Genomic DNA, 26,067 nt, shown 5'->3' with positions numbered 1-26,067 from the left:
CAACGGGCATTCTCAATATTATGCCTTGAAGAGGACTCAAACCTCCATGCTCTTTAGCACAAGATTTTGAGTCTCGCGTGTCTACCATTTCACCACCAAGGCATCTTGAAAGTGAATCGTATTCCATGAATATGATATCTATCTAGTGTGATGTATGGAATATATGACAAAGGTGGAGTATTTCTATTGATCGGTTATGTCATATAGGCTGGAGTTGGACATCCAATTGCTTCGATTTGAATTATCAGGAGGATGCCTTCTATCTATTCTATCAAAATGATGGGCAATCATACCTATTTCTCGATTCAATAGAAGCCCAAAGAAGTGAATAGGAGAGGTCACAAATAACGAGATATATATGTAAAAATGTAAAATGCAAGTCAGATTATGCCTATTCCTAATCCTAAATGGAATGTAACGACGTAAGGAACCATATGTAAACATAATATATATTTAGATACGCTCGAATGACCCCTTCTCATAATGAGAATGTATCTAACCCTATTCCGGTTCGGTCAAACTCCAGATATTTGAGATCTTTCTCTTTGAATGAGATCTCAATTCCAGCGACGGTTTCATTAGATATCTTACAACTAGAATCCCTCTTTTTTCTCCACCACAGCATACTCCAGTTAGATTCAGGCATGATACACTTTTTAGTTATTGGGAGAATCCAAGTACTCTCTTTCGGATCCAGGAAACCGCTCTCAGAGATCACAACCACTGATGAAGGATTCCTCGAAAAGTTAAGGATTAGTAATCCTTTTTTTTAGAAATCGAATGGATTCGTCTTATACATATGTGAGGAAGGTAATCAAAAAAGAAAGAAGATGGGTTCTTCTTTCTTTTATCACTTAGGAGCCGTGCAAGATGAAAGTCTCAAGCAGCTTATTTGATCCAATCATACCACGTAATCTTTTAAAGGGCGTTCTGAGTGAGTTATTTGAGTTCCATGCTTTCTTTCCTTTGAATCAAAATTCAATCAAGTAGAAAGTAGACTTTTTTCTTTTTCATCGCTATTCCTGATTACTAACCAGGAAACCTCTATAAACAAGATCAAAGAGTTCATTTTTTCTTCCGCAAAATAAAGCAAGAAGGCAAATAAAAGGAAATCCGAATTATAATGATTATAAGATATCTTTATAACAGGTACAAATATTAAATCGAGGTATTCATTCTATGACAACTTTCAACAACGTACCCTCTATTTTTGTGCCTTTGGTAGGCCTAGTTGTTCCGGCAATTGCAATGGCTTCTTTATCTCTTCATGTTCAAAGAAACAAGATTTTTTAGATCCCTTTTTAGATCGAATGGGTCCTATCCTATCTATTTATTAGATTTTCCTATCTATTTATTAGATTTTTGTCATCTTATTCAAAATCCCAAGTATGAAATCCCTTCTCTCCCATTTCACACCTCGGAATGCACCATTCTTATAGAGAGACACATCTTCTTAACCCGAAATGGCTAGGGAGAAGAAAGGTTCCTTTTTTTTAGGGTACTCCTGGGAACAGATCCGGTGGAGACGGGGTGGAGCCTGTAGCTCAGAGGATTAGAGCACGTGACTACAGACCACGGTGTCGGGGGTTCGACATAATATCCCCAACTATTTTGATGCCTTTTATGTTCTAGAGTTTTTTTATGTTATGCGATTCAGGAATACAAAGCGATTACATAAACCTATGGGGTTCAAAAAAGACTTTATTTATCTTATTATTAATCAAGGATTTCGTATATAGCTAGAACGTCCCTCACAAATTGCAAATACTAATTTGTTAAGAATTAATCGGATTGAAGCTATAGCGTCATCGTTTGTTGGAATCGAAATATCTGCGAGATCCGGGTCACAATTTGTATCAATTAAACAAATCGTTGGAATTCCCAAAATGATACATTCTCGAAGAGCTGTATATTCTTTTTGCTGATCAACGATTATTACAATATTGGGTAACCCCGTCATATATTTAATCTTGCCCAGGTGGGATTGTCACGCTCTCTAGTATTTCACACAAGTTTTAACAATAGGAAATTAAAAATATGGTATGATGTGACACATATCCAAAACCATTATATTCAAATTATAAACTATATAATTTAAACGAATTACGGAGTCCCAAATCCTATGAGGAACCCATAGACTAGTGCAATAGACCGCAAACCTCAACGTGCCAAGTAAGCGTAATGTAACTCATTTAGTTGCATTCATGGCCCCAAACACTATCTCAGGATCGACCCATCCCCAAAGCCAATCTCGGGACCGACTCAACCCCGATAACTGTCCCGAGATAGACTCGACCCAGAAGATTTTCCCGGGACAGACCCAACCCCTGCCTCGAAGACTGTCTCAGAACCGACCAGACCCCGACGATTATCCCAGGACCAACCTAATCCCGAAGACCGTCCCGAGACCGACCGGGCCCTGAACACCATCCCAGGACAGACCCAAACTTGATGACCATCTCGGGATAGACCCGACTGTGAAGACCAACCAGACCCCAATGACTATAGAGGGCTCGTATCATCTGATCATTTAATTCTTCGATTTTGAAGCAGAAAACATGGAGATTGAAATTGAGGAAGAGACGGTAAACAATGTCCTTTGTCAATTTGTCAATTGGCCGACCCAGAAGGGTCGTCTTTGGGGGCGCCCATGTATCTGCCACAGAACGTTGGTCCTCAACAGCTTGTGAATAACCTTCTCTACAATGCAAAACTCCACTTTTTAATAAATATTTACTTAAATTGTTTTGTATATGCTCCTATGTGGTTGGCGGGATCTGACCACTCGAGTAATCGAGTGTTCTACTCTATCAAAGGGTTTTTCACATTAATGAAATAATTAATCAAATGTTATAATGATTAAAAATATTAATCAAATGTGACAATTAATTAGTGGGGTACTTAGTTGTGGTTGGAGCATTAAATGGAGAAAGGTCCAATATTGAAATTCAGACGTTGAACCCATGAATAGGTCACCAATGACGGCCTTCTAGAGATATTTTAAAAAACAAACAATAGAGTACGGATCAATCCACATCCACCAATTAAAAACATAGATCATTTTCAACCCCTCATAGTGATCCACTGTGTTGTGCTTTCTGATAAACACCAATCCCCGTAGCTACTTTTAAAGGAATAGTCCAATTGCCTACAGCCTACCCTCTTGAATTACTTCCTCTGACATTGTTTATATATATATGTGTGTGTATATATATATATATATATATATATACAGACACAACCATCAATCATATGACTTAAAAAACAATGGCTGCCTTCAAGTATGTTCATCTGATCATACTTATCATCATAATCATCTCCTTGTCCTCCTCCACTACCGCCACGGTGGTTGTGCGGCCGCCAGTGAAGGCGGCTTATTGGCCTACATGGTCAATAAGTTACTTCCCTCCCTCATCTATAGACACCACCTTATTCACTCACATATACTATGCTTTTATATCTCCTAGTAATGTCACATTCAAGTTTGAAGCATCGAACTCCACGGCGTCCCTCCTCCGTGAATTCACCACCACCCTCCACGGTAAAAACCCACCAGTGAAGACATTGATCTCGATCGGTGGCGGCGGCGATGATCCGACTCTTTATGCTCGGATGGCTTCAAAGGCTAGAACGAGAAAAGTGTTCATAAAATCAGCTATTGATTTGGCAAGGAAGTTTCGGTTTGATGGATTGGACCTTGACTGGGAGTTCCCTAAAGACCCAAAAGAAATGATGGATTTGGGCCGCCTGTTTAAAGAATGGAGGGCTGCGATTCAAATAGAGGCCCAAAAGAATGACCGGCCTCCGTTGCTGCTCACGGCTGCAGTCTACTACTCAGTCGAGTTCGTCATCTACGGCGGCCCTCGAAAATATCCAGTGAACTCGATTAGTAGGTATTTGGACTGGGCTAGCCCAATGTGTTTTGATTATCATGGGTCGTGGGATACGTCGCAGACGGGGGCCCATGCTGCACTATATGACCAAAAGAGTAATATTAGCACTAGCTATGGGCTTCAGTCATGGATCAGGGCAGGTGTTCCAGCAAGCAAGTTGGTTATGGGCCTGCCTTTGTATGGAAGGACTTGGAAGCTTAAAGACCCAAATATAAATGGGATTGGGGCCCCAGCAGTGGGATTGGGACCAGGAGAGGATGGTGTGTTAACATTCGTACAGCTAGAGCAATACAATAGGAACAACAGTGCCACCGTGGTATATGACGTGGGGAGTGTGTCCACATATTCTTATGTTGGGACGTCATGGGTTGGGTACGATGATGTCACATCAACAACGACGAAGATAGGGTTCGCTAAGGCCCATGGGCTTCTCGGGTATTTCTTCTGGGCTGTCTCATATGATAACGAAGGGAAAATCTCTAAACAAGGTATACTTTTTTGACACTACAACTCTTTTTTTTTTCGGAAGCACTACACATCAATAAAATATACATCCATAAACTTACATAAACATGTAGCATGCCTATGTAGCTTATTTAATAAAATTTGTTTATTTTTTTTAATCTATGTGGCATGCCCTTTTTGTTTGCCACATAGATTACGTAAATTTATGGATGAGAAAATTATGGACATATATCATTTTGGTTTTTTTTAACCGAAAATAACTCAACAAACATATACTTTGGATAATCCACTAAACCCAAATGTGGACTGGACTAACCACGCACAAACTCGTTCGACAAATTAGTTGGACTGAGACTTAGCTCAAGACCACTAAAAATCCTCTAGTCTCTACAAGAATGCCACTTTCCTTTCTGAAGTTTTAGTTTATAATATTTTCATCAGTTAAAAACTAATTCATATATTGTCTTCATAATATGCAGCTTCAAGGGCGTGGATTGATGACTTATCGCTATGAAGTTGGGAATTGGGAACAACATTAATCTACATTTACCAAACCCATGTTTGAATTGCAATTTAATGGACTATATATATATATATATATATTGTTCGCTATGATCCAATCATTAGATGTGGGCATGTGTTCGCCCAATTAGATTGGTTAAGCTTAGTGTTATTGTTAGAACATTAAATTTCCTTAATTTATATGAGAGTATCAAGTGATGTGGTTTATATACACGAGCTCACTTCCAACCACTTGAGTGTCATTTTTTTAAAAAAAAAATTGTACGTACTTTCGATTGAAAGTGGACCGAAAGTGGACAATACCTATTGTGCTAAACCTTTCTCCCAAATCATACACTACACGACTGGCCTAAAACAACTATCTAAGATTAAGAAAGAAACAAAAAAGGTTCAAAACTTTTGTTTATATGAATGGTTTACTTGCTTGTGTGAGGAACCGTTGGCATTATGCCATAATCTTCGTAGCTAGAAAGGATTGTCATTTTTTGGTGTGATCTTTTTGTTATAGATGGTGATTTTTAAACTGTTTTCATCCCTTCAACTCTTGGCGTTTTGTCTATAATCAGGAAACTTTAGTTATGATGTGTTACTAGTTACTTAAATTTTCTGGGGATAAATTGTTTTTACTTTTTGGTAGAATTACATGGGCAAACAAGCTCAAATTGATTCTCTTTTGACTTTAGTAATTAGGAAATCCGACTGACTCAAGATTTAAAGAAGATGTTGGTTGACATACCTCATTTATTGGTTCCCATTAAACTTGTCCAAACCCTACTGCCTTTGCTTCTTCATTTTCTTATTAAGCTATCATAGTTTGGATTGCTTTGCAATTGGTCTTTGCCAACAAAAAAGACTTGCCCAAGGCTTTGGGTATTTTAGAGATATCTGATAAGCTGGCATTGAGCTCTGTCATACAACACCACTGTTAAACATACATAGAAAGTTTCCACCTGATTTTGCTTCACCCCTCCAAAGCAATTTGTTTCTTAACCACTATACATCTTAAGGGAGCAATAGGCTCCTGAGTAAAATATATTGGTTTCAAAGGAAACGGTCACAAGGATGTAACTAATAGAATAAAGAAGTAAACAAGTTTGAATAAGTAATAAAGGATGTGTTTAAACAGGTAGTAGTAATGGACAGGTAACACAAGCAGATAACGGATTAAAAAGAGTAAGGAAGTAAGATTGAAGCTGTTTGAGATAATTCCACCAAAAAATCAGATTCCTCCATCGCCATCAAAGAGGAAGGTCAATGTTTACACAAGGTTGCAAGAGTCCCAACACTGGTAGAGAAAAGCACTGCCCCTCCACCATATCATCGGCCATCTAATTCCAAGCTTTCAATTCTAAGTTTTAAAGTCATGGAAATCACTATGTTTGCATAAAATTAGACATTGTTTTTATCTTTTGCTTAGTTTTTTTTGTTCTTTTCCTTTCTTTAGGCAACTTTCTTTGTTTTTCCCAGGCCATCTTTTGGATGCCCTTTTGTCCTTTTCCCCTGTTTTCCTCTTATATATATACCATGATCTGTTTATCAAAAAAAAGGGTCCAGTAAGCCCAATTAAACAGGTTAGGGCAAAGAAGAAGCCCTGCAAAGGTTTTGGTAGAGAACATTCCCGAAGCTTCAATGCAGATCAAGTGGAAGAACAAGCCATTGAACCTCTCAGTCTATCATATATTTTCTTCTTTCGTCAGTATATGTGAATTGAGCAATTTTACTATTGTACTGGATTGAGCAATTGTCAGATCGGAGAATGCTTTAAGTGAACTGGAGAAGTGAAAACAGTATCAGCTTCATAATCATAACCAGACTGAAACCGAATTGGTTTCACTGGTTAACCATAGTCATCAGTTTGATGGTTATGGCTTCGTTTCGTATGCATAATCATGGTTAACCATTGTCATCAATTTGATGGTTTTGGCTTGGTTTCGTATGCATAATCATAAGTTTTGGTTCGGTTAACAGTTTAACTTTGATGGCTATCTGCATAATCATAATTTTTGGTTTTGGCTTGGTTTTGTATGCATAATCATAATTTTTGGTTTGTTAACAGTTTAACCTTGATGGCTCGGTTAACCGGATCGTGCACACCCCTACGGTGTGTGTTCATTGCTTGTCTTAAAATCTTTTTGTCTTATAATTCATAAAATTGATTTTTTTTTATAACTCATGGTCATCATATATTATTAATAGAATAGAGATTAGTTTTAGTTGATCAATTATTTTGGAGCAACCTTGAAACCACAGAACAAAAACTGAGCCTGGAGATATATGTTACAATATAATAAAGATAATTAGGTTAGTACCCCGCGCTACGTGCGGCAATTGTTCCATATGAGCTAAAGTAGAAATTGTTCTGTAATTTCATTATTTAGAATAGTACAGCTTAGTTTGCTTATTCCTAATAACATGTCTATATATGTCAGTGCCATTGCATTTGACATGCTGTGCATAAACTCCTATATATATATATGTGTGTGTGTGTGTGTATATGCATCGCCTATGCCCCCCAAGTAGATGATGCTGCACAGCAACAAAAGTAAGTTAGATATCAAAATACTTGATACATGTATGTTAGTGCTCATGGAGATGAACAAAATAAATTAGTCAGAAGACTAACCTTGTTTGGAAAGGGTCCAATTATCATCTGCACCAGCGTGCCATGCAAAGTAACCGAGCAGGTTTTTACCTTTAGCGTATGAAACCTTAGCAGAAATACTCTCTGTATCATCATAACCAATCCATGTTGTCCCAGAGTAGCAATAGTTTGATACGACAGTCGCATTATAGACAGTTGTTGCCCCGTTTTGGTTGATGAATGTTTTTATCTGTCCATAACCTATAGAGCCTTCCCCTGGCAGAGCTGATCCATTAGCTGGTGCGAAGAGGCCGTTGTTGTTAGCGTTCAAAAGCCGCCACGCCCAGCCATAAAAGGGAAATCCAAGCACCATTTGAGTTGAAGGCACACCAGCCTGAATCCAAGATGTGATTCCATAATCTCCACTGATTTGAGTTCCAGGGTTGTACAATGCAGCAGGAGGACCTGTTGAAGTCGGGGACCAATCTGGTCCATAAAAGTCATATGCCATCACGTTGATCCAATCCAAGCTGTTTGATATAGCTTGGATGGGGTAATCTATGGTATAATAGTCTTTATTGCGAAAAACAGCCGCGGAGAGAAGCAGGGGAGGGTTGCCAGATGTGGTGGACTCGCTGGCCACAGCGGCTCTCCATTCGTTGAGAAGCAAACCCAGGTTGGACATCCTTGCTGTTGTGTTAGGGTACTCCCAATCGAGATCAAGGCCGTGAAAGCCATAAGACCTTGCTAAACTTATCGAGGAGTCGATGAATGATTTTCGCGAGCTGGATTGGCTAACCATTGAAGCAAAATCATCCTGACTTGCGTTTCCACCACCGATCGATAAAAGTGTCATGACTGAAGGGTTCTTTTGTTGAACAGTTTGTGTGAAGGTAGAGAACCTTGCTTCGTTTGCAGAAGAAACGATGACTCGGTTGGTTTGGGGATCAAGATCAGCGAATGCACAAAAGAGGTGAGTGAAGAGGGAGGAGTCAATGCCGGACACTGGGAATTCGCTGTCAGCGGACCAATAGGCGGCTTTAACTGCATTCTGTCCAGCGGAGAGATGGATTTGCAGAAGAAAAGGGAGGGCAAAGATGAAGAAGAGATGGATTTTGGATTCAGAAACCATTTTGAGATAAGAAATAGAAATTGTTGTATATCTTGCTTGATGTTACAAGCTTTCTAGATGTATATAACTCCCCATTTTTCAAGTTTGGATAATTTCTTGATGCATTTGGACAAGTAACCTTGTTGACTTTAATAAACTCAAGATTTTTGTGAGCTTGCATTACTTGATGAGTATGCTCTCTTCTTCTATTCGATGAAAGCTATCATTAAAGCCATTCTTGATTCTTCAATTCTACCGGGTCAAACATGGAATCCATGTTCATGAATTCGAAAATGCATAGAAAAGGCGGAATGTTATAATTTGAAGAATGGGTAGAGGAGAAATGTTGGACCCAACAATACTTGAGGTATTGTCCCACATTGAGCCAAAGACCCTATGTGATTTTTGTCCTTAAAAGGGCTCTCAAGTGTTTTGAGGTTGAGTTCCATCTTATACATTGGATGAGAATCCCACATTAGTTGTGTTGGAGATATGGGAATCATAAATGGGCTAGGCCCAAATAAATGGCTCAATATAAGGAGCACCCAATATGGGTATGTAATTTGATTTGGCCCATAAGGTTGTTATTTATGATAAGGCTCAAATCTCCTAATTGGATTTGAATTGAGCTTATCAGTAAATAACAACTTAATACTATTTCAAATATTAAATAGAATCCAAATACAAATTAAACTCTATCCTAAAAGATCTCTATATTAGGACGGTTGAAGAGTTTTTGACGTACGCTTCCAAGAAGTACGTTAGCTGAAGAATTGGATACTTCCAATTCTTCTTGAAACAAAGAGATCAAACACTTGTGAGAAGAGTGTTTATCAAGCTAACCTGTTTTATTGTTTAGGGTATTTGTGCTGTGTAATCGGTGACCGATCGAGTATTGAATCACTACAACCTGAAAGTTCCTGACAATTCACGCTACAAGAGGTATGTAAATTCCGCTGCGTACTTAAGTTGTGATATTCTACAAGTTGTAGGACTCTCCTTGTAGAATATCACAACTTAAGTACGCAGCGGAATTTACATACCTCTTGTAGCGTGAATTGTCAGGAACTTTCAGGTTGTAGTGATTCAATACTCGATCGGTCACCGATTACACAACACAAATACCCTAAACAATAAAACAGGTTAGCTTGATAAACACTCTTCTCACAAGTGTTTGATCTCTCTGTTTCAAGAATTGAAAGTATCCAATTCTTCAGCTAACGTACTTCTTAGAAGCGTACGTCAAAAACTCTTCAACCGTCCTAATATAGAGATCTTTTAGGATAGAGTTTAATTTGTATTTGGATTCTATTTAATATTTGAACTAGTATTAAGTTGTTATTTACTGATAAGCTCAATTCAAATCCAATTAGGAGATTTGAGTCTTATCATAAATAACAACCTTATGGGCCAAATCAAATTACATACCCATATTGGGTGCTCCTTATATTGAGCCATTTATTTGGGCCTAGCCCATTTATGATTCTCATATCTCCAACACTCCTAACATTGACGAAAATGTTTAGTTGCAAATATTTTATTGAGATGACTCTTTTTCTCGTTTTTTGGTAATTCTTTTTCTCCTTTACTTGTGTGGAAAGTTTGCTTTGTTGTTGCTTGTGACCAATACACTTATACACTTGTGGTTACTCTCTTTGTTTTAGTCAAACTTACTCTATCATTATGTGAAAATATTTATGCGTGTAGGCCTCACAAACAAGTTTGGACCATATCAGATACAATTTAGGTTTAAACTTCTAAGATACCAACTGTTAACCACCATCTTTGAATATATAATTTTTTTTTCATTATTGTATAAGTGTAGAGAACAAGGTTTGTTGTGAAGCAGTATGATTTGATGCAAGTTGAATTATATAATCCATGTAATACTCTCTCTCTTTTTCTGTGGGTACATGGTTCCAACTACCATTACATGTTAGAAGAGATGCAATGGCAAATGAGTTGGATTTGTGTTTTGTCTCTGAAAATCCTTATTGTGGTATCTTTAAGTAAGTGTGCTTTTTAGGTTGACCAATCTTTGGATGATTTAGCTCTCACTTTCTCCAATATATTAAAGCATTTTGATTTTAACTAATCAACTATCTAATCCCATTTCTGTCTCTGCCTTCTTTTAAGGGATACCTAGCTTCTTTATTTCTTGTTCATCTTTTTTGAGGGCACTAACTTCTAAGCATTCTATGGGCTTCTTGACCAAATCCTTTTCCTTAGGTTCAAGTCTCAATACAAGGTTTGGATGCTTCGTAATTTTTTAGAGTCTAAAATTCACGTCTAAATGGTAGAGGAAAAATTAGATAAACTTTGAAAATGCAAAAACAATACTGTTTTGTGATGTGACACGCCTCTCAAACCATTAGATTAAAATTGTAAACTCTCTTATTCTAAATGAATTGTGAAGTCACCAAAGGATAGGTCCGAACTAAAAATCGGTGCACCAAAATATTCTTAAATTTTTGGAAAAAAATAGATAGACGTATTTTAACATTGTGTATGTTATCATGTATTTTTTTTTATGAAAAATTAATTAAATTCATCAAGAAAAGTTAGTAACAAATATGAACAGTCGGATGAATTTTAAATAATATATTTTTTATTTTCCATAATTTTCAATATAAATTTATGATCTAACGGTTAAAATCACTTATATTTTATATCTATTATTTTAAAACATAGAAAATGGTGCACTGGTTGTTAGTCCGGTGCAAAGTCGACCCGACGTGCCTCAAATCCCTCAAGTCTACCCTCATTGTTGAAAAAATAAAAAATACATTTAAATAAAAACATCATAACTCCTTTGAATTATTAATCTATTATAATAATAAGGTCTATTACTTTATTTGACTCCCACTAAAACCCTAGCGTCCTCTTCAAGGCAAACTTATGACCATGGTAGACTAGTGTTTGGTGTTATTGTTCCACTATCACTTTGTAACAACCTAATCAAAAACCTCATGAGAAAGTCCTTTGCTTTCAAAAAAGATAAGGTCATTGCTTGACATGCATCTTCATCCTCTTCTTTTGGCATTCAATTTCTCTTCATCAATTATTTCTTTTGGGGGGAAGAATTAGGTCCCCCATTTGTAAAGGGGGCAAAGGTCCCCCCTACTCCAAAAATATAGTAGTAGTAGACTAGTCAATTGATAGTTATTCAATCACCTACCCAATTGTTAAACCTAATTAATAAGGTATTGTCACCATATGTCATTCTCCCTTAAATTGCATATGCTTCAATCACTACCATATGTCATAGGTTCTTTGTAGATATTTTCTTCAATCTTTTGTGTTGTTTTGGTTTGCTAGTGGGTTCACCATGTACAAATTTCCATGCCCTTTCCAATCAGAATTTAGTTTGAATATGGGTTTAAAAACTTCAAGAGGATCTTGTTTACTAAAGTAAAGTAAACGCATGGGTGATGGTTTATATGGGAAAAAAGTATATTAGGTAAAGAAAAATAAAAATGTTGATCTCATCAAGTTGAATTTTTACTTGACTTCTAAAAATTTTATTTATTATTTTTTTTAAAAAAATTTGTATGATAATAGAAATAAAAATGTGCAACCAAAACCCTTAAATTAATTTGAGTCGGTTGTCTAAATACCCATTTATGATTTATATATTAATTTAACCATCCAAAAAAGTACTTATATATTGATTTTTGATGCCACGTCAGGTTGTTGATGGCCCGAGATGATTCGAAGATTGATCGTAAAATTATGTAAGACTAGTGACTAAAAAGAAACGTTTGAAAAATCAACGATTGAGATGTAACAAACTGTGTTTCATTGATGGAAAATAATATTTACCCCAAATTTAATTCTACGAGTCAACTTTCTACGACTCGTCCAAGTATATAGAGAGCAAAAATAATTTAAATATTCGAAATTTACACGAGTCGATGATGCTCTATATAAAAAATATATAGAACTAAGGAATCACGTGAATTTACCTCTATAACCTTGGAAAGTACAGGGAAAGAGGTTAAATCCAACTGGAACAGGACCAACCGTTTTCAGTCGTCTTTCTTTTTTCTGTGTGTGTGAAAAACATTTTCCTGAACAAAAGCAAACAAGGGAATGTCTGACTCTGACATTTCTGAACCCCAAAATCAACCTTCCCCTCCCCTTCCAAGATACTTTCAAAGCATCCTTTGACTAAATCTCAGCCGTCCATCTTCTCTCTTTCTTAGTATTTTTTTTTTCTTTTCTGCATGTATCACTTTCTTGATTGTACATCATTAATGAAGAGCACTTTGTTTTGGGATGTGCATAGCTTGATTTGGATTGGATCTTTGGGACAAGCTATTAGGAAAAAAAAAAAATTTAATTTGAAAGGTCCAAACTGCCCTTCCAATGAGATTGCATCATAATTATTAATTCCAAACAAACATGGAATTAAACCTTTTATATCATTGAGTGTGAGCTTTTTTTTTAAACCCATAACGAAACTTTACAAGTTTGATGTTTAAACATCCAATATGAGCTTAAATTCTGGTTTTTCAAATTCGAGTGCACAAAAGTTTCCTATCTAACGACAGGGTAAGTTGGATTAAAGCTCAACGAGAGGCAACAAGGGTATTACTCATAGTGAGAATTGAACTCAAGACCTTCTGAATCCATATGATTTGAGCACATAAAGGTTTATCACTATAGTACCACTCAAATGGTCGAGTTTGAGATACTAACCCTTCAATGGGAAAATGAACATTATTAACTCGTTGCATATATAATTTTAGGTATTTTCGTCACCATAACTATTTATTTCTTTTAATATATAATTTCTTAAGAAATGAGAATTTACCAAAAGACATCCTAATAGTACTCCTCTAATTTCAAGAACAACCTAAAATGAATGAGTGAGTTGGTTGAAAATAAATTATTCTGTTTACACGAATTAAAAAACATGAGTTTATGTCATTAAAAATAATTTTTTTTATTACATGAGAAGGGAGAAGGGGATGGGGAAGACTCGAATTCAAGACCTTTATTAAAGATATCATACACATGAGTGTCATTTGAGCTACCCGTGATTCTCTTCATTAAAGTTAGTTGAAAAACGTTATGTTGAATTATTACATATTGAATTGACATAAGACTTTAGCAATCTTAGTAAAAGTAAACAATAATAAAATTTTCTACGTTCTTTTTTTTTTTCTTCTTCCTTTTTTACTTTTACCCAAGATGAGACGAGTAAATTCCAATAAATGAAGGACAAACATGTCTTTTGGAAACCAGAATCTCAAAACAAGGGGTGTCGTACAAATTTACACAACAAAAATAGAAGCTTATGCAGATCATCGTAATCAACAAACTTCTTCAACACAGAAAAAAAAACACATACACACAACCAATCTCCACCACCACCACCGGCAAGACCTCCCGCCGTCCCTCTCTTCCGGCTCACCCTTCTATAGATCAGATTTTTCACATTAACCCATAAACAGAGATCACCCACAAACAAAAACTCAGTAGCAAATCAAAATTCCTCAATTTTTCGTCTGCTGTTTCTTCTTCTTCTTGTATATATGTTTGTTTAATCAATTTGTTTCTACAAAGACAGAGAAATAGAAAAATTCTGAAAGTGGGTTTTTTTGTGTGTTAAATGGGAAATGTAACATCAAACGTGGCAGCAAAATTCGCCTTCTTCCCGCCAGACCCACCAACATACGATGTGTACAGGGAGGAGGACGGGAAGCTTGTGTTCCCTGGTGTCACCTCCGATAAGAACATGGAGGTGCATTTGTTGGAGACCAAGGTAGGTAACAAGGTTGTCGCGACCTTCTGGAAACACCCATTTGCGAGGTTCACGGTCTTGTACTCCCATGGCAATGCTGCTGACCTTGGTCAGATGACCGAGCTCTTCATCGAACTCAGGGCGCACCTTCGTGTAAATATCATGAGGTACTTTTGATGGATTTCTCCATTTGGGTTTCAAATTGGTTAACTCTTTTGGCGTTTGATTATGTTTTGGTTGGTAATTGGTTTTTCTGATTGATTCCATAGTCGATTGGTGGAGCAATTTTTTGATTTCAGTTCTTTATTTTATTGTGTTACTCTGTTGGAACGAAAAATCATAGGTTCAATGGTTAAGTTAACTGTTTTCTAACACCCACTGTTGGGCGATTTGGCGTTATTTCCGTCTTGGACTTAACCGGCTCATATGGTTTGCGGATATTGCTTATTGGGGTAAATTTCGGTGGGCTATGCTTTCGGTAGGTTCCTCGTCACCAAAAAAAAAAAAAGTGTCTCTGTTGGATTGGCTATTGTCCGTGTTGTCTGTTTTTCTTGCTCTGTTACTCAGATTGAGTAGATGACCAAAATCGATTTTAGCATTGAAGATTCTTCATTTTGGAAGAATTGGGTTTAAAACTATTGGATTCTGCCATTCTGGGGTAAAATGTTTTACTACCTTGAAGAGTCAAAGTTGTACTATTTTTGTTTTGAAAGCAATATTTCAACTGTCACATGTTATAATATATTGCAGGGTTTGTCCTCATTTAGGTTGTATGTTTCTAAGGTTTAGAGTCTAACAGACAAGTTGAAGTTTTCTATCATTTGACCGAAAACTGTGAAGGATTCTATTTCTTAAATTTCTTGATTAAATGCTACTACAATGGAGTAAATTTATGATGGTCGATTTTATTTAGTGTTGCCTGATCAATAATCATTTCAGAATAATCTCTTGCCATTTTCTTGTTGGGGATCGGAACTATGTGTCTGAACTTAGCGAGGAAGAGTTGTTTGATAATTTGGTATTAACTATCTCTACGATTTTATTGGCTACATATATCATCATCCATGATATCATACTTTTCTTGCTAATAATATTCAAAAGCCGGCTTAAACATTTCTTTATTGTGATATGATTATTGTTTTTTTTTGGTGAATGTGATGGTGTGTCTTTGTGACCAAATCTATGGGTATTATGCTAATGGATTGTGGGTTTCTAGTCTAATTCTGCATGAGTCCAGAGTTTTTTTTATGGCCTGTTCAGAGATAAATTATGGATTTTGCTTCTCTTTATTTTGTATAAGCTATGATATTGCACTATTTACTTGCTGATTTGTGATATTGCAGCTACGATTATTCTGGATATGGAGCATCTACCGGCAAGGTAAACAAAAAAATGCTATCAACTACATTTGGGAGTTTTCATTTGGTCTGAAAATTTCTAACATAACGTACGAATTCGTCCTGAAGATTTTAGCATACTTATGACCATCACCTACATAGCATTGAAATTTTAGTATTCGTCATGAAAAAATCTGATCGAAAATAACATAAATGGAGAAAATGACTATAGTGGCGATATTGTACGTGTTGTCTATGGCAATAGCTTAATAGCACAGCTCTTCGATTTTCTTCTGGTATAAGCGGATTGAAGACCTAACATGTTGTAATTCCTGTGATTGTAACAGCCATCCGAGTTCAACACCTATCATGACGTAGAGGCTGTGTACAATTGTTTGAAGAGAGATTATGGAATTAAGCAGGAGGAGTTGATTTTGTATGGCCAATCTGTTGGAAGTGGACCAACACTGCACCTAGGCTCGCGTTTGCAGAAGTTGAGAGGTGTTGTTCTTCATAGTGCCATTCTTTCGGGCATACGGGTCTTATATCCTGTAAAGATGACATTCTGGTTTGACATTTTTAAAGTAAGTTCTGTTTGAGGTGCTCTCTGGATTGCATATTCTGTTGCAAGATTGTATCTGATAAATTTGTAATTGACGAAACCCCTTTGACACTTTTTCAGAACATAGATAAAATCCGGCATGTCAGCTGTCCAGTTCTGGTTATACATGTAAGTATGTTTGGTCAAGTTTCCCTGCCATTTTTTGATATAGAGAGAATTGCATTGCTACCCTAATCGCGCTTCAAGTCATATGTTGTTATTACGCAACTTATGGACGAGCAACCATTCCTTGATAAGTTACCATAAGGATTTTTTTCTTTATGGTTCCGAGGTTGGATTGAGCTTTCATATGTGATTTCTAACCGCAATTTTCTTTGATGCACATATGAAACATCTGCAGGGAACGAACGATGACATTGTAGATTGGTCGCACGGAAAACGCTTGTGGGAACTATCAAAGGAGAAGTATGATCCGTTATGGGTGAAAGGTGGTGGACATTGCAACCTGGAAACTTATCCGGAGTACATCAAGCACTTGAGAAAATACATAAATGCAATGGAGAAACTTTCCCTCACCAATGCACCAACAAAACAACTCACTCCGAACCCGACTATGGAAGCTAAACACAACAAGTGCTTGAGATTTGGGAAAAGATAGTTTGTCGACAAAAAACGAGTTAGCGAGTGTAAAGTTGCAGGTAGTTTAATGTAATGGCAAGTTGAGCAACCCCCATCTCCCAAGAAACAGGTACAAATGCTTGGTTTTTGATTCAGATCATGTTTGGATAATCCCCATTTTTGAAGTAGGAGTCAGCTGCATCAAGTTCATGAGGAATGTGTTTTCCTGGTGTGGAATTCTTATGTAATATATCAAAAAAGGTTGTATAATCATTTCCATAAAGAAAAAAATATGTACCTGGCTTTCTCTTGACTGATTTTTCTTTTTATTTTCAGTGTCTGTATGTTTACATGTGACCTGTAATGTACAGAACCAGTCCAGTTTTTTTTTTTTTTTTTTTTAAAATACCGTACAGAAATGTGATTGCAGTTGGAATTAAACTTTAGGCACACATATATACCTAACACAATCAATTACTAACCGAGTCACCTCTGGTTGGTTAGAATCAGTTTTTTGATTGCCTGATATGAAACATTTTATGCTGATTGGGCCCTAAGTGTCTAGGCCCAGATCACGATCTCTCTACTCGATCTATACTAACCGGACCTGGACCAATGATACAAAACATCAGCCCAACATTGAAGTGGTGATGAAGTGGTGAAAATGGTTGAGGGAAAGGTTGGAAATGGTTAATTTTCTCCCTAAACCATGTAAAATCATGATTTCTTTGAAAATTACATATTTAGGGTTTAGAAGTTAAGATTTACGGTTTAGGGTGTTTTTTTTTTTATCAACAACAAGCTGTTGGATGAGATGATGAACTTGACTGCGGTAACTCTTAACACAAGCTGGAGTTGTGAGCTTAAGTCTCATGGGTGTTATCATTATCGCAATTAGCAAGGTAGGCGCTTGCTCAGCCCAATGTGTGTTAATACCACCATACATTATTTCTTACATGAGCACTGGGTATCGGCCCAAGACTCTTCACAGTAAGTCTTTTGAGGGGTTTGTTTTGTAATAGAAATAGTGGATTCATATTATTGTTTGTGTTCTTTTGTGAGTATGGTAAGCTTGAATACCATAATAAAATATAAATGTTTTTTCTTCTTCTTTTTTTGAAACGAGATAGAGAGACTTGAATCTTGGTCACCAAAATGATACACATTATTTTTAGCACTCTAACTAATGGCTTTGATATATATATAAAGGTTTTCTTAAATACCACATAAATGCCCATGTGTATTCATTTCAATGAGTTTTATTGTTATAAAATAACCTTGAACCCCCACTAAAATTTTTCAAACAAATCAAGACACTATTATTTTAATATTAACCCACCCCATTATCACTTCCTGACTGCACCCGTGACGAGAGCATTGCACATGGATGGTGTCGTGGTGTTTACACCTTAAAAAATAGAATATAACATAAAATAATCAGAGAGTTGTTTACCTTAAATAATAAAATACAACATAAAATAACCATAGAGATTAGAGAGGCTCCTATTGTTGACTAAAGTTTATTGACCACTAATTAAAAATTAGAGATCTCATAATCTGATTACACATTGCATACCATACCTGCCTCATCTACATATACATACATCTCAAGACAATCCCAACATTCCAACACAAAGATAAGCTTATGTAAGCTTAGAAATCAAACATATCAAAGCAGTAGCAACCATGGATTTTGCCCTTCCACTGCCCACAAATGTCATTGTAGCAATCATACACCTTAGCCTTCACTTTGCTTGTCTACTCTTTTTCTTTTTCTTTTTCTTTTTTCCTCACAAATCAAACCAAAACACCCACATAATAGTAAGAAACCACCACCAGAAGCAAAGGATGGTGCTTTATTTTTGATTTAATGGCAAGTTGTGCAACCCCCCATCTCTCCCAATAACACAGGTACAAATATTGCTTGATTTTTCTTTCTTTCTTTCTCTTGACTGATTTATCTTCTTTTTTTTTCTTTTTTTTTTTCTTTATCTTTAGTGTCTCTGTATGTTTACCTGTCAGTTATACAATCTAGAGAGAATCAGTATATTTTGATTGCCTGATAGACAACGTTCTCTGCTGATTGGGCCTTTAAGTGTCCAAGCCCAGATGGCAACCAATACCAATGATACAAAACATCAGCCCAACAATGAAGTGAAAAGTTGACCCTGATGAAAATTTGTTTTGAGGGAAGGGTTAGAAAAAGTGGCTTAAATGTGGTTAGAAACTATTAGAATCCTAGCATCCAAGCCGGTAGGGCGAATGGATTGCATGTAAAGATTCACTCACCCATCAAGTCGTGGGTTCGAGTCCATGCCTCCCCAAGTCCCTGAATTTCAAAAAAGAAAAACACCATTAGAATCCTAGATTTTTATATTTGTTTATTATGAGCTGGGGGTTATAATTCTATTAAACAAAATTGACTGAATTTTCTTCCTAAATCATGTTAAATCATGGTTGTTTTTAGAAAAATAGCATTACGATTCAATGTTTAGGGCTTAAGTTTTCGGTATTTTTTTTCTTCCTCAAAATCTACTATATTATGACGTTATGAGCACCCAAAATACTCAATCATATTTTAAACCATGATTTAAGGAGAATTGTAGCCAACATGCATATACTTAAATCCTACCAGCCAAAAATGAATAAATAAATAAAGATAAAATTAGAGTCTGCACACTCAATTTCTTATGCAAGTTTTGATGAGAGGCTCATTTATATACAGTTTTGAGGTTTGAGGTTCAAATATGTTAAATTAATAGTTTGAATATTGAATATTATTCACCTTAATTAGTATGACAATATTATTTCTGCTCAGAAAGTTGGAAGTAAAGCTAATTGGGCTGTTAAGAATGGCAACCTTAAGAGTAGTCTTTTTTTTTTTTTAAATCTTTTTTTATGAATGATATTGATTTTAACATTGAGACAAAAGATTCACGATGATCACATTTGGAAAAAAAAAAAATGCATGGCTGATTTATTTTGACCATGTTAGAAGTCGAAGTTGGAGTATTCCTTGTAGTATCCGATGATAAATTCGTCTTTGTCTTAACTCTCCTAGAATTTGTGAGTTCTAGGACAGTTTTATGCACGATACTCAATGCTAGAATTATAGGGATGCAATTTAGAATTCACAAATTTTAATTTCTAGAAACAATCTCTCCATTTATTATGTTGGGATAAATCTTCATACATCTTCCATGTTCCGACCCCACATGCACATATGTCGTTTACATTTTAAAAAAATAGAGTATAAAATAACAATAGAGTCTCCTATTGTTGACTAAAGCATATTGTCCCATATGTTGTTTACCTTAAAATATATATATATATATATATATATATATATATATATATATATAAAATAATCATAGAGCCTCCTATTGTTGACTAAAGCATATCCAATGATTAAAGATGAGTTCCCATTCATTGGCCATTGCATACCACACCCACTTGTCTATGTATCGGCATCCACACCTACTTGTCTATATATACATCTCAAGTCAAGACAATCCCAACCTTTCCAACACAAACATAAGCTTAGAAATCAAACGTCAAAGCATTAGCAAGTAGCAACCATGGATTTTGCGCTACCATTGCCCACAAATGTCATTGTAGCAATCACATTAGCCTGCACTTTGCTAGTCTACTATTTTTTCACAAAACCAAAACACCCGCAGAATAATAAGAAATCACCACCAGAAGCTAAGGGAGCTTTGCCTTTCATAGGCCATCTCCATCTCTTAGCACGATCGTCCAAATCAGCCTACAAAATCTTAGGAGAAATGGCGGACAAGATCGGTCCAACGTTCATTCTAAAGCTTGGAGTGCATCGAACCTTGATTGTTAGTACCCCAGAGATTGCTAAAGAGTGCTTTACCACAAATGACAGAATATTCGCTACCCGTCCTACTTCCATGGCCGCAGATATTCTTGGCTACCACTATGCAATGTTCGCCATCAGCCCTTACGGTCCTTATTGGCGTGAGATGCGCAAGATAGCGACTGTGGAGCTGCTCTCAAATCATAGAATAGACCTGCTAAGAGAGGTGCTAAAATCCGAAGTGAGGACACCCATAAACAAGATTCGTAAGCAGATGAACACAAACGAAACTGCAGTGAAGATGGACTTGAAGCAATGGTTAGAAGACTTAAATCTTAACATGATAACTAGGGTGATTGCAGGGAAGCAATGTGTTGGGGCTAAGACAAAGGCAGAGAAGGAAGAGTACGAGCGTATTCAAAAGGGGTTGAAGGAGCTCCTTGCATTGGCAGGGAGTTTCGCAGTAGGGGATGCGCTTCCATTTTTGAGACGGTTTGATATTGGAGGAGTTGAGAAAGCCATGAGAAGGACTTCCAAAGAGATGGACGGAATTCTCCAAGAATGGTTGAATGAGCATAAGCAAAAGAGAGCTTCTGGTAAAGTAGAAGGCACCCAGGACTTCATCGATGTTATGCTATCTATTTGTGATAGAGATGCAGTAAAGAGCTCCAGTCATGATGCAGATACCATCATCAAGGCCACATGCCTGGTATGCACATGCATTTTCTTTATTGCTCTCTACACACAGTATAACTTGTTCTGCATTCCAAATTTACTAACCCAAATGGTTAAAGTATCTAGATTCTGGATCTATTTATGTAAATCAAACTTTGGCATTTTCATACTTAACCCACATGACACTCTACTCACAAGTATATATCCCAGCAACAATTAAGCACTATAAACTTGTATGATTAAGAGCATGGACCTAATCTTTGGTATTGGATCTGTACTTGTCTATCTATTTACCATATCTGTGATTTTTCTTTTTGCAGAGTCTTGTTTTAGGAGGTGCAGAAACCTCAACTATGGCTTTGACTTGGGCCATATCACTATTATTGAACAACCCTCCAGAGTTAAAGAAAGCGCAGCAGGAATTAGATACCTGTGTCGGTAGAGATAGGCGCATTGAAGATTCGGATCTGCAAAAATTGGTGTACATCCCAGCCATCATCAAGGAAACACTGAGGATATATCCCCCATCAGCACTTGATGCACCACATATGTCAACCGAAGACTGCACCATCGACGGTTTTCATATCCCTGCAGGGACACAACTCCTTGTCAATATTGCAAAGGTTAATCATGATCCCAGAGCATGGCCAAATCCTGAAGAGTTTAAACCGGAAAGATTTCTCACCACACACAAGCACATTGACTTCAGGGGCCAAGATTTTGAATTGTTACCATTTGGAAGTGGTAGAAGAGTTTGTCCTGGAATTCCTCTTGCAAACCAATCTATCCTACTTACGCTTTCAAATTTGCTACATGAATTTGACATTGCAAGCCCAACAGGAGGACCAGTCGACATGACTGAGGGGCTGGGATTCACTCTATTTAGAGCCAATCCACTTGAAGTTCTGCTTACTCCACGCCTTCCTGCCCACCTTTATGCTTAAAGTAGTATCAATATGATACGAAGAGAAGTTTCATTGTTGTAGACTACCATAAATAAAGAGGTAGAGATATTCTAGTCCTCAAGTGAAGAATTGTACTCCATTTGCTATTCCTTAAACTTTGATTTGTCGTATTTTTGTGGGTTAAAAATCGAAGGGGAACCGAATCTTGTATCATGGCTCAATAATTTTTGGGTTGATGATTTCCTTTTCCCTTTCCTTTCAAGTGTCTTCACAATCCAGATTCAAGGTGCCTTTAGATACAGAAGAACAATTAGGTCAACGATATTCAGATACATCCACCAGACTCCTTCTGCTTCACTGATGCTTAATTTATGTTTCCACATATCCAAAGAAAACCCAACGAACACCCAGTCCGAATGATTAAAATGAAACTAGTTTTATGTAGTAAACTAAAATAAATGTTGCAGAGGTTATTATTGCCTGACCTTGTTGGAGAAGATGAGCTTGAGCTTCGAAACGAGGTCCTGTGACGTGATCCGGCGAGTCTACTCATCATCCGCTCAATCCCTCTCAATTTCATCTTCCTCTGCATAATTGTAAGTGCCTGCTTAAGGATTCATGTCTCCAATTTCACGCCAATCCCTTGTCATACATCTCACATCGGTAGAATGGGTTGAGGCAATGTGCTTTATAAGATTGGACAAATCCCGATTTTCTATTGTATAGTTAAGCTCATGACATCCCTCGCCATTGTCGATGCTTCGATAGCCGGAAGATCCTTGCTATTCTGTCGACAAATAAATTCTCTCAAAAGCAACGACAACCACCACCTATAGCACCATCTCCAAAAGGAAATTCTATCAGATAACGATAAAGTGGACAGAGACGCTATAGATTCTGTACTTGTCTCCCTACCTTCGCAACTAGGGATGAAAACGGGTCGGACTGATCCAGGCTTCAACAGACCCTAGGATCGACTTGTTACTTTCATAGCAGACTCGAGCCAACTCAAACCTCACCAAGAGTTTTGCATATATGAAGAAAGCCAATAAGAGATGGTGAGAAAGTGATATTCTCTACTCTATTTTCTTTTCTCTCAATAATTTCTTTCAGATTTCTAGTACTCCTTCGATTTGTCGGCAACCATGTTCGTATCTCCTTCTCCTTCTACAATGCATGAGCCCACCATATGCAGCTCGCGGCCTCGACTCCTCTTTGTTACAACTCACAAGCAAACCCTAAGCATGTAATTGATAAAAGATGGTTAATGGGTTATATTGATCTTGAAACTATTGATGAGGCCCACGGCCACCAAACAAAACCATTTGTACTTAATCTAAAATGGGCTTCGGTATTTGGGCTTCTGAATTTTGATATAGGGCTTTTGATATATAAATATAGTATATACAGACTTCTTAATCGTATATTCGTCTGTTACATACATACATACATACATATATATATGAAAATTTTATTTACACACCATAAAAATATTATCTTTACATCATTTTTTTATTATTTTTTTTGTTTACATAAATATCTTTATATACAATGGCATATTAACCTTTAAGCTATAAATTTAAAATATATTTTCATCCCTGTTTCTCCCTCTTCATCATACATGTTTTTGTAAGAAAATATCATTTCACCTGGTTGTTGTAGACCTTGAAAAACATGTGCATCACAACAGGGAAACTCTGAAACAGTCTTAAATTCTCAATCACTACTGGGTTTTTTGTTTTTTTTTTTCCCTCTCTTATTTTCGTTTTGGCACTCTTTTCATCGTCTACTTTTTCCCCCCAAAACTTCTGTGCTATTTCCCCTCGATCACATTACTACTCATCATCGCCCTCCTGCATCAAACACAAGATGCTTACTCAAATGACACAACATTAACAAGAGCTTAATCAAAAAGTTACACACTATCATTCCAACGTACCTCCTGACTGCCCTCTTCCTCATCATCCTCGTCATTCACCTCAGACATGCCGTCAATTGGAGATCCTCGTGTAATTAATGGAAATTCACCTCCTCATCAAGCGTTGTTGCAGATTAGTCTTGAAAGACCAAAAGGTCCAGAACTTCTCTTTATCTACCAGTCTCGGCCAATCCAATCTTATCCAAACAAAACCCAACTTTCAAGTTTCTCCTGTTCCTCTCCTCTCCACTCTTCAGTCTCCCCCAAAACACAGCACGCTATCGAAGATGATGCACATGACCTTATACTAGGGCAAAACGGTAACTCTACTCATCGATTCATGGAAGACCGATTCCTGGCTGAGTTACTTACTCACCTTACTCGCCTGCTTCCTCTTCTCCGCCTTCTAGCAGTATATGGAATTGAATTGTGAGTTACATATATATGTAAACTTAATACTGATATTTTTAATATTGTGTAAAACAAGGGTAATTTAGTATTTTTATTATAATTTTATATTTAGACTTATAATTTTTTGGTGTAAACATATCATGTGTAAAAAATAATTTAAAGATGATGTTTTTATGGTGTGTATATAAAATTTTTCATATGTATATGTTACCGAAGGGGTTTCAAAATAGGCCCGAGCTCGGCCCTTTTGTCGTATGAGCCAAGCTCGGGCCTAGCCTGCAACGCACCGCTCGAAAGCCGCCCACGGGCAGCTTGAGCCACTTTCATTCCTACTCGCAACCCCTTCAGCTTCTCTCCCTCCCGACTCTCGCAGATCTTTTAATTACGAACATCACTTTCACAGTAAAGCACGGATAAGTAAATTGCAACGATGTCCCTCTGAATGAACATGAAAAGGGTGAGTATGTATAGTGTATACAGATCCATAAATACTTAATTTTAGGAGAATGAATATTGCGATATTATTCTTCTCTCAATCGGAGGTATATATAATATGTACATATCTCTTAAACAAGGAAAGAGAATATTTTACTCCCTTAATTACGTATACAAAGAATAAACAATATTCTAAAGAATATTCTACAAATATTCACTCGATTCAATACTCCCCTCAAGGTGGTGCATAGACATCGTACATGCCCAGCTTGACAAGTGAATCGTCAATTTGACACTGCCTTGGTTAACACATCAGCCAACTGATCTTCAGTCTTCATATACGCAACTTCAACTATTTTTTCTTCTAGCTTTTCATACACGAAATTCCTATCAATTTCCACATGTTTAGTCCGATCATGTTGCACTGGGTTCTCAGCAATTTTAATTGTTGACTGATTATCACAATACAATTCCATTGGTCTTTTAATGGACAAACTCAGCTCCCCCATAAGCCGTTTGAGCCATAACAACTCACAAATACCTTTCACCATTGCTCTGTATTTGGTTTCTGCACTAGACAATGAGACAACCTTTTGCCTTTTACTTCTCCAAGTAACCAGATTTCCTCCAACAAAAGTTAAATACCCAGTGGTTGATCTTCTTCGGTCTCCTTTACCTGCCCAATTTGAGTCGGTATAGCCCCATATGTCTGCATGCCCATTCTTAGAGAAGAGTAAGCCTTTTCCCGGTGCAGATTTTAAATATCTCAGAATTCTAATAACTGCATCCATATGTTGTTTACCAGGATTGTGCATAAATCTACTCACAACACTGACCGCATATGCAATATCTGGTCTCGTATGAGACAAATAGATTAAACGCCCAACTAACCTTTGATATCGTAATTTGTCTGTTGAAGTTTGATTCGAAGACTCTTCCAATCCATGATTTTGTTCCATAGGAGATCCAATTGGTTGACATCCAAGCATACCAGTTTCTACTAATAAGTCAAGCACATACTTTCGTTGAGACAAAAATATGCCTTGCTCAGAACGAACACCT

At 36.8% G+C, this 26,067-nt stretch overlaps 4 protein-coding genes and 1 long non-coding RNA gene across 8 annotated transcripts; 3 read left to right on the top strand and 2 right to left on the bottom strand.

Annotated features, from left to right (window-relative positions):
• Positions 1-3,198: 3,198 nt before the first annotated feature.
• Positions 3,199-8,702, bottom strand: LOC119995824 (class V chitinase-like). Of its 2 annotated transcripts, XM_038842277.1 has the most exons (3): positions 7,504-8,702; positions 7,377-7,406; positions 3,199-3,223 (listed from the first exon to the last, which is right to left on the bottom strand). In XM_038842277.1, exons 1-2 carry the CDS (start codon positions 8,591-8,593, stop codon positions 7,384-7,386), a joined length of 1,113 nt encoding a protein of 370 aa, XP_038698205.1. In that variant the 5' UTR covers positions 8,594-8,702; the 3' UTR covers positions 3,199-3,223; positions 7,377-7,383. The 2 variants fall into 2 exon arrangements, with proteins under 2 accessions (XP_038698205.1, XP_038698204.1); XM_038842276.1 differs by lacking the exon at positions 3,199-3,223 and having other exon boundaries at positions 7,219-7,406; positions 7,504-8,694.
• Positions 3,231-5,108, top strand: LOC119995821 (class V chitinase CHIT5a-like). The gene is made up of 2 exons (XM_038842273.1): positions 3,231-4,381; positions 4,838-5,108. Exons 1-2 carry the CDS (start codon positions 3,268-3,270, stop codon positions 4,870-4,872), a joined length of 1,149 nt encoding a protein of 382 aa, XP_038698201.1. The 5' UTR covers positions 3,231-3,267; the 3' UTR covers positions 4,873-5,108.
• Positions 8,703-13,882: 5,180 nt separating the features above from the next.
• LOC119996599 (alpha/beta hydrolase domain-containing protein 17B-like) lies at positions 13,883-17,227 on the top strand. The gene is made up of 5 exons (XM_038843287.1): positions 13,883-14,488; positions 15,665-15,701; positions 16,006-16,242; positions 16,341-16,388; positions 16,621-17,227. Exons 1-5 carry the CDS (start codon positions 14,190-14,192, stop codon positions 16,876-16,878), a joined length of 879 nt encoding a protein of 292 aa, XP_038699215.1. The 5' UTR covers positions 13,883-14,189; the 3' UTR covers positions 16,879-17,227.
• A 3,005-nt stretch (positions 17,228-20,232) lies between these two features.
• Positions 20,233-22,521, top strand: LOC119996594 (xanthotoxin 5-hydroxylase CYP82C4-like). Its single transcript, XM_038843283.1, has 2 exons — positions 20,233-21,370; positions 21,657-22,521. Exons 1-2 carry the CDS (start codon positions 20,417-20,419, stop codon positions 22,278-22,280), a joined length of 1,578 nt encoding a protein of 525 aa, XP_038699211.1. The 5' UTR covers positions 20,233-20,416; the 3' UTR covers positions 22,281-22,521.
• Positions 20,740-23,464, bottom strand: LOC119996600. 3 transcript variants are annotated; one of them, XR_005467884.1, is made up of 4 exons: positions 23,157-23,464; positions 22,727-23,071; positions 21,767-21,924; positions 20,744-20,878 (listed from the first exon to the last, which is right to left on the bottom strand). It is a non-coding gene; the product is annotated as an uncharacterized LOC119996600 (long non-coding RNA). The 3 variants fall into 3 exon arrangements; XR_005467883.1 differs by having other exon boundaries at positions 20,740-20,875; positions 22,727-23,464; XR_005467882.1 differs by having other exon boundaries at positions 22,727-23,464.
• Positions 23,465-26,067: the final 2,603 nt, after the last annotated feature.

The sequence above is a fragment of the Tripterygium wilfordii genome, chromosome 4, assembly GCF_013401445.1.
Source record: "Tripterygium wilfordii isolate XIE 37 chromosome 4, ASM1340144v1, whole genome shotgun sequence".
Classification (NCBI taxonomy): domain Eukaryota; kingdom Viridiplantae; phylum Streptophyta; class Magnoliopsida; order Celastrales; family Celastraceae; genus Tripterygium; species Tripterygium wilfordii.
The sequence above is the reverse complement of the archived record's forward strand: the minus strand, read 5'-3'. Positions and strand labels throughout refer to the sequence as shown.

Excerpts from the sequence above, each read along its gene's own strand:
- LOC119995821 (XM_038842273.1), top strand. The coding sequence starts at position 3,268 with ATGGCTGCCTTCAAGTATGTTCATCTGATCATACTTATCATCATAATC. Across the intron at positions 4,382-4,837 it reads AGGGAAAATCTCTAAACAAG|CTTCAAGGGCGTGGATTGAT; the intron begins GTATACTTTTTT and ends CATAATATGCAG.
- LOC119995824 (XM_038842277.1), bottom strand. The coding sequence starts at position 8,593 with ATGGTTTCTGAATCCAAAATCCATCTCTTCTTCATCTTTGCCCTCCCT. Across the intron at positions 7,407-7,503 it reads TTGGACCCTTTCCAAACAAG|CATCATCTACTTGGGGGGCA; the intron begins GTTAGTCTTCTG and ends GTTGCTGTGCAG.
- LOC119996599 (XM_038843287.1), top strand. The coding sequence starts at position 14,190 with ATGGGAAATGTAACATCAAACGTGGCAGCAAAATTCGCCTTCTTCCCG. Across the intron at positions 15,702-16,005 it reads ATGGAGCATCTACCGGCAAG|CCATCCGAGTTCAACACCTA; the intron begins GTAAACAAAAAA and ends TGATTGTAACAG. Across the intron at positions 16,389-16,620 it reads GTCCAGTTCTGGTTATACAT|GGAACGAACGATGACATTGT; the intron begins GTAAGTATGTTT and ends AAACATCTGCAG.
- LOC119996594 (XM_038843283.1), top strand. The coding sequence starts at position 20,417 with ATGGATTTTGCGCTACCATTGCCCACAAATGTCATTGTAGCAATCACA. Across the intron at positions 21,371-21,656 it reads TCATCAAGGCCACATGCCTG|AGTCTTGTTTTAGGAGGTGC; the intron begins GTATGCACATGC and ends TTCTTTTTGCAG.